Raw genomic sequence first — 7504 nt, forward strand, 5'->3', positions numbered from 1 at the left:
GCCGCCGCACACTGCTATTGGCTGGGCGCGGCGCTACGGGTGCCGGCACGGGCCAGAGCTTAAAGGGGCCACAGGCAAAGCGGAGCCCACAGCTTCCCGGTTCCGCTCCCCGCCCGGGGGCTGAGCTCCGCCCCCCGGAGGCCCGAACCTTCCCCGGGGGCCGCTGCTGCCACGTTAAGCACAGACAAGAGGCACGATGCAGTTCAGCTGCTCTGTTTTGTTTTAATCCAGTACAAAAGGGGTGGGCAGAGGGCTGGGTGCCAGGCACGGCCCCTATTTACACAAAAATAAATACAGGCAGGGAGGTGTGGGGAGGGCAGGCAGAGAGGAGGCCCTACCTGCCCTACCGACCTCTGCCTACCCTTCCCACCGCTGCCCGCCGTCTCCCCCGGCCGGCGAGGGGCTCAGGTGTACTCGCAGAGGTGGCCGCAGCCGGCGGGGCAGTGGGAACTGGTCTCCAGCCACTTCATGATGTGTTGGAGGTGGCCGCCATGGCTGCAGCCCTGGCACCAGACAAAGAGCCCCTTGACCACGTGGTGACAGACGGCACACATGCTGGCACACTGCCGACACCTGCACCGGAGAGAAGGGGGTGAGCATGAGAACCCTTGGGCGGACAGCAAGGGAGGACCAAGGCAGGCACCAACCCCATCCTCCTGCCCCTGCAGCCCCTTTGGGACTCCTCTTGGTGACCACAGCCTGGTGCCCTACCTTGCTGCCTGCTCCTTGCCTGAAGCACTGCCCTCACCTGTCGCAGATCCAGCCCCTGTTGCTCATGGGCCGCTTGCAGTTGCTGCAGTTGACGTGCAGGGTGGTGGAGGCCTGGTTGAGGCAGTTGATGGCACGGCATGTGCTCAGCTTGATCACCTCGTTGGAGATGTTCCAGAGCTGGAAGCGCTGCAGCAGGTCTATGTAGGACGTGTACCAGTGCTCCTGGGGATGGCCACAGACACTTGAGCCACAACGCCCCCTCCAACCCCCTCAGGATCCCAGCCCTGCATCCCGAAGGCAAGATCCCTGCAGCGGAGGAACTGCTCTGCAGGGCTGGGGAAGAGGTGTCCTTCCCCAGACCAACAGGCCAAGGCTGCTTCCCCATGCTGGCCCTGCAGACACCCTTCAGGTCCCTGCCAGGATTGTGGTAGAGCAGCCAGCTGGGTACCAGGGGTCCTGGAGGTGCCCAGAGCCCAATGAGATCCCATGGTGTTGGGATACGCCACCTCTGGATCCCACCGAGGCATCCTACTGCAGCTCGTGGGGTTGCTGCACCAGCCCTGAAGGGAGGGTTCAGTCCTGGCACAGCCGGGAAGGGGCTTCCTGGGGTCTACCTGGGTCTGCTCATCAATCTCCTTGCGGATGCGATCTCCCAGCACGATGAGGACAGACACAGCTGTCTGCACGTCACCCTGCTCGGCGTAGAAGAGGAGCGTGTCTCGCACGATGGGATTGAAGAAGTCGGAGGGCAAGCGGTTCTCATAGAGCGAGTGGGAGATGGAGATGAGGGAGAAGGACTCCACGGGTGTCAGCGACACTGTCTCGGCCTCGTTGCCGCTGACGTGAGGAGAGTCAGCCTTGTCTTGAAGGTGGTCCAAGGCCGACGGGTTGTCCACGATTTCATGGCGCAGGGGGAAAGCTTCTTGGGGAAGGCTGTATTCCTGCTCTTCAGCTGTGAGGACAGATCAGGAATGAGTAGGGAACGACAGGAGAAAATCCAACCATGTGACTGGGACAGGCAACACCTCCTAGCACCAGCCATTTGCTCACCATGCGGGTTCTCGTGATCCATCATGTACAGGTCATCCTCATCCGCTTCCACATCTCCCAGCAGATAGTCCGCAGGGACATCACTGCCCTCTGTCTCCTCGTTGTCTGCTTGCCCAGGGAGAAAGAAATTAGCTCATCCCCCTCAGGTATACAGTTGGATCCACATCCCTCGTGTCCTGCCCCAGCAAGCCAGGCTGCGTCTGAGCCAGACAGCTCTGCTCCCCACCGTAGTTGCATTACTGGCACCTACAGCCACCACTCTGGGGGTCACGGCAGCAAAATGTCCTTCCACAACATCCCTGGACTTGGCACACTTCACCTGGGGGCTGCAGCAGGTCCAATCACCCCAATTTACAGGATAAATTTACCAGTTTATACCATATCAGGGCCATCTACTGCTGAGGAGGAAAGAGCCACAGGGCTGCCCCAGAAACATTACCCTCATTGTTGATCAGGGTGGAGGAAGAATCCATGAGGATGTTTTCTGTGCGGCTTTCTCCTTTGCTGCGATCCAGTCTCGACTCACTACCCAGCCCAGAGGGGATGTCCTTCAGGTTAAAGCTGGGAAAGAAGCCAAATTTAATAGTCACAGAAGTTTACAGCTTCTGTTCTAGCCAGCAGCCTGGAAAGAGGTCTCCAGTTGCAATTTGAACAGTGAAACACAAGATATGGTGATTTTCCCCGTGAGCTCAATAGTCAGCTGTCCTCACTTTGTAATTTAAAGATACACTGCAGTTGTTAACACAGCCCTTTCTCTAAGCCTGGCATCTCTACACATGCACCACGAAGGTGCCCGCAAAGGTCCTTCTACAGGATTTCAGAGCTGAGTGTTGGCTTTTGACTCCATGTCTTAATATTTACCTTCACCTCAGAGGCAGGTAAACAGGAGCTGCCTCACTACACGGTGCTTTGCTGTTTGTTATGCATCACTGCTCTCAGGCTTCACTAAGCTGGAAAAGGAAGGGAATGGGGTTGAAGCAGAGCCAAGCTCTTCAGCTTGCTGCCTGCTGTTTAAGTCAGCAGCAGACAGTGACCTGTCTGGATGTAGAGCCTGGTCAAGGAGAGTTTTCTTTGATGTTATTTGAGAATTTGCCAGTCACCCTGAAAACCCAGCCCTGAAAGATCTGACAGATAATTTGGAGTCCTCACCCCTTGCTTTTATGTTATTGGGAAGAGGAAAAACAAGTTTTCCTGCTTCATCAGCCCACGATGGGACTCTACACCCCAGCAAGCTGCTCGCAGAGCTGGGCTGTCCTCTCCCTTTCAAAAGCAGAAGAGGACCTCTCCACAGTGAGACAGGGGTTCTCCATCCCAGCCCTTGGTCACAGTCACTAATTAAATAACTACAAAGATAGTATCAGCCCCACACCCCACCACAGCTCCAAACTTTGTTTTAAGGAGGGGAGCAGCATACAAGGCTGCACAGCTCAAGGCCAGGCTGGCCACTTGCTTCTCACAGCCACACAGAAAACGGCTGTGTTCAAACAATGTCAACCTGCAAACCAGCACGGCCTGAGGCTGGGGGAGAGCCATCCTGCTCCCACCTCGTGACTCCAGCCCAGCCGAGGAGCCGTCTCTGCTCTCCCGTTCACAGAGCCGCCCCAGCCATCGTGTCATTCCCTGCCACTTCAGCACCTCTTACCTGTTCATGAGCGGGAGGGCAGTGCTGCCTTTCCCCATGCTGTGGTTGAGGTTAGTGGACGACACGGTGCCGAGGCTGGAATAGATAATTCGCAGCATCGTCCACGTTTGAGCCACCTGCATGAGACACAGCTGCGGTCAGACTTTGCCAGGCCAATCTAGAGAGCTGGGCAGGCTCTCGGTGGGGGTCAGGTTTCTGGGAAACGATCTGTCCTTGCTGTAGACAACAGCAGTACAAGCTGGGTCTGGAGCACAGGTCTGATGGGGAGCAGCTGAGGGAACGGGGGGGGTTTAGTCTGGTGAAGAGGAGGCTGAGGGGAGACCTCCTGGCCCTCTACAACTCCCTGGGTGTTGGGAGGGATGTTGTAGAGCATAAAGGAGGGTGCAGGAAACTGGGGATGAGTCTCTTGAACCAAGTAATGAGCAATAGGACAGAGGGAATGGCCTCAAGCTGTGCCAGGGCAGGGTTAGACTCGTTATTAGGAAGCATTTCTTTGCAGAAAGGGCTGTTGGGCATTGGAATCAGCTGCCCAAGGCAGGGGGGAGTCCCCATCCCTGGAGGGGTTGAAGAGTCGGGCTGACCCAGTGCTGACAGATCTGGTGGAGTTGGGAACGGTCAGTGTGGGGTTAATGGTTGGACTGGAGGAGCTTCAAGGGCTTTTCCAACCTTGATGATTCTGTGATTCTGGGTTTGGTGCCAGGCAGAGGTACAGATTCTGGGGACAGCCAGACGCCACAGCTGGATGGAAAACTGCCATCCAGCTTGGGTGGCGGGCCTCATCCTGACAGCACCTTCCAACCTTGGCACTGGCCCAGCTCTGCGCTGCAGCTCTCCAGCCTCGGCCTCACCTGGTTGCGGTCCAAGCCCTTGGCCACCTTGGCATTGTGGTCGCAGAGCTCAGCCAGGGGCCGGCCAGCCAGTGCATACTGCTTGGCGGTGTGCACGAACCAGTCCATGCTGCCACTCTCCACGTCTGACTCGAAGACGCTGAGGGCGCTGGAGGAGGAGATGTACTCAAACTGCTCCGTGGGGTCCAGCTTACGCTTGAAGAAGATGGGGTGACGCCGGTCCCCGATGTAGGGCTTGCGGTTGGAGTCGGAGGAGATGAGGCTCTCTTTGGCAGCAAAGGCCAGGTCTCCATAAAGGCTGTAGCACAGCCCCTCAGGGTTGGCCCGGTCGATGGGCTGGCTGGCATCCTTGAAGATGTGCTGGTAGAGGGTGCTGTCCTTGGAGCCTGACAGGAGGAAATAGGGGTCGTGGAGGTGACGCCACACGATGCCTGTGGTGACGTCCTTGTGCTCCTCGAACATGGCGGAGGGGATGAAGGGACGCCGCACGTCCCAGACGTAGATGTTGTGGTCCACCATCATGGAGCAGGTGGCAATGTGGTGCTTGCACTCCGGGCGCCACTTCACCCGGGCCACGGAGGCAATGGTCTGCACGCAGTAAATCTCCTTCGCCCGCGTGGTGTTCATGTCCCACACCTTCACCATCTTATCCCGGCCGCCTGTTGCCAGCCAGCCCCTGGGAGAAGCGGGGAGGAAGATGGTGAGACAACAGGATCCCTGCCCGTTCACCTCTCCTTTCCAACCCCAGCACAGAAACACTCACAGCACAGATGTGACCACATCCATGCCAAGGGGAAGTAGCTGGGCTGCAATCACATCCTCCCACGTGCTACCGTAATGCCTCTGCTCTCCAATAACCAGGTCAGGCAACACCCCTCCTTCCTGTCCCCTGCATCCTTAGAGCCACACTCATCTGAAGGGCTCCCAGCCAGACTGGTTCCCCCTACTCCAGCTTTCCACTTGCCAGGGACAGCAAAGAGGAAAAAGGCCAATTTGAATGTATTTCAGGGCCTCTCTTGTCTGGTGAGGAGTTGAAGCACTGCCTGACAGGGAGTGAGGAGGGACCCGCACACCACAACAGCTGTTTCCAGACACACTGCAACCACCCCCAGGGCAAGGCAGGAGGGAAGTGGGATCAAACACAAGCAAGCCCCATCCCTGAGCAGCCGTGCAGCGCCCTCCCTGAGTTGAGCACTGGAGCAAGATGCTGCCTCACACAGGGGGCAAGACAGCAGCTAGCTACACCTGAGCATTGGCAATCCAGTGCCTCAGAAACGCCCAATTTGTCAAAAAACCAAAACCAAATCACCCCAACACACCCCCAAATCCTCAGAGCAATAATTGCTCTCATCTTCTAGCAATAGCCCAGCCCCTAACACAAGGGGCCAGGGTATCAGAGACCCTGATTCCTCCCCCGGCAAGGTCCCAACCCTGTTTTTTGTCTCTGTCAAGGCTGGGTGGCTGGCAGGGTCTGGCCCTGCACATACCTGTCCTCTGGGTGCCAGTCACAGCAGAAGACAGGCCCGTTGTGGGCCGTGAACATCCTCTCATAGCGGTCTGGCCGGCGGATGTCCCACAGCTGCACATTCCCGTTTTCAAAGGTGGCAGCAAAGGTGAAGTAGTCCCGGATGCTGAACTGGACATCACGTACACTCTCTGACTGGCCTGAGTGGGGACAGAAATTGAGATCTGGTGGAACAGAGCTCCAGCAAAGCTAAAAACCCCACTGGAAGAGCCATGGGGGTCCCCAGCCCAGAAAGAAGGGGAATCAGGGAGCAATGCGGCCACCTTCCACCTCCTATGCAGACCTAGCCCACTGCTGAGTGGCAAAAAAAAAGTACCAAAATGCCTCTCAGCTCCCACCCTGCCTGCTGTGGACATCATGCTCTGAGCAAACCCTCCTCCTGGGCATGGGGAGAGGGCAAACCTGGGCAGGGTAAGGGGACAAGCAACAGCCTGTGTTCATACCAGAGAAGGTGCTGACAGAGTCCTTCTTGCGCAGGTCAAAGCATTTCATGTAGCCATCCTGGGAGCCACTGAGGAGCATGTAGACCTCGGTGGGGTGGAAGCAGACCTTGTTGACAGTGCGCTTGTGCTCTGTGAAGAGCTGGTCCTGCTTGTTGCGGGACGGCTTGCCCAGGTTCCAGGTGACGACCACGCCGTTGGTGGCAGCGGTGGCCAGCAGGTTTTCGTCCATCTGGTGCCACACCACATCTGCACAGCTGAAGTTCAAGGAGGGTTTGCGGCCAACGCGGAGGTTCAGCTTCTCCACAAACTGGTCCTCCTCGATGGAGTAGATCTTGAAGATGTTGCGGCCGGCTACCACCACCTGGGCAGCATCACGGCACACGCTGATGGCATTGGCGGGGGCATCCAGGTGGCAGAACATGGTCCGTCCCGTGAGGGCGTTGCCCCCCAGGGCAGTGGTGACCCTGGCCATTTTCTCCATGGCTGTCCTCGGGGCACACTCCCCTCTCCAGGAGCAGGCTCGGAGGCTCGTGTCCCCACAGGCTGCATTCACGCTTGCATGGCCTTCCTGCTCCACCTCAGCCAGAGCTGGGAAGGGACAGGCTTGGCTCCTGCAGCTCCTAGCAGGCCCAGGTGGCTTCAAACTCAGCTTTTTGTGGCCACATCAACGGGCTGTGGAGGTGAGAGGCTACAGCTTAGTTGCTACCTGCGGGGAGGTACAGCCCCACACCAGGCTTCTCCTGCTGCCTTCCGCAACTCCCTCTTAGAGAGTTCACACAAACCTCTTCTGAGTGCCTTGCTCCCTTCTCAGTTCAAAGCCTGAGGCGCTCCGCTGACGAGAGCAGCTGTTGCTCAAGCTACAGGAGGTGGACTACAGCGACGTGGACTGAGGCGAGCAGCATCTCCAGCAAGAGGTCAGGTGACAGAAGGCCACGGTCATCTCTGTGGGGCGCTCCCTGCACCCCAAACCCCTGCAAGCACCACAGGCAGGGGTTCACCCTGCTCCTCGAGCAGACGGGGGGGTGGGGTGGGGCCCAGCAGCTGGCCCTGCCGGGCACGGGGGCAGGCCAGGGTTCCAGGGGCTGACAGCTGCGGTGCCCTGCGGCCAGCAAGGCTGCCTGGGGATCACAGGGTCTCAGGGGCCACCCACAGGCCGTCACGCCAAGAGCCAAGCTGAGCTTCTGCCCCGGCACTGCCCTCCACCAGCCCCTACGCCCTTCCCTGGCCAGGCCCCTCATACCCCACATTCCCCCTTCCTCAGGGCCTGCTCCTGACTCACAACCCT

General features: G+C 58.3%; 1 protein-coding gene across 2 annotated transcripts; it reads right to left on the reverse strand.

Annotated features, from left to right (window-relative positions):
- Positions 1–199: 199 nt before the first annotated feature.
- WDR24 (WD repeat domain 24) lies at positions 200–7190 on the reverse strand. Of its 2 annotated transcripts, XM_026858703.1 has the most exons (10): positions 7002–7190; positions 6220–6891; positions 5739–5916; positions 4252–4927; positions 3404–3519; positions 2201–2322; positions 1762–1866; positions 1326–1663; positions 749–933; positions 405–573 (listed from the first exon to the last, which is right to left on the reverse strand). In XM_026858703.1, the coding sequence occupies exons 2-10, from the start codon at positions 6698–6700 to the stop codon at positions 405–407; spliced, it is 2370 nt and encodes a 789-aa protein (XP_026714504.1). In that variant the 5' UTR covers positions 6701–6891; positions 7002–7190. The 2 variants fall into 2 exon arrangements, with proteins under 2 accessions (XP_026714503.1, XP_026714504.1); XM_026858702.1 differs by having other exon boundaries at positions 200–573; positions 6220–7190.
- Between the last annotated feature and the right edge of the window lie 314 nt (positions 7191–7504).

The sequence above is a fragment of the Athene cunicularia genome, assembly GCF_003259725.1.
Source record: "Athene cunicularia isolate RWA chromosome 14 unlocalized genomic scaffold, athCun1 chr14_part1, whole genome shotgun sequence".
In the NCBI taxonomy this organism is placed as follows: Eukaryota; Metazoa; Chordata; class Aves; order Strigiformes; family Strigidae; genus Athene; species Athene cunicularia.

What these genes read in the sequence shown, in the direction of transcription:
- WDR24 (XM_026858702.1), bottom strand. Translation starts at nt 6,700, where the DNA reads ATGGAGAAAATGGCCAGGGTCACCACTGCCCTGGGGGGCAACGCCCTC. An exon ending in GGATCACGAGAACCCGCATG is followed by an intron (nt 1,664 to 1,761) that starts GTGAGCAAATGG and finishes CTGTCCTCACAG; the next exon opens with CTGAAGAGCAGGAATACAGC. An exon ending in AGATTGATGAGCAGACCCAG is followed by an intron (nt 934 to 1,325) that starts GTAGACCCCAGG and finishes GGCCATCCCCAG; the next exon opens with GAGCACTGGTACACGTCCTA.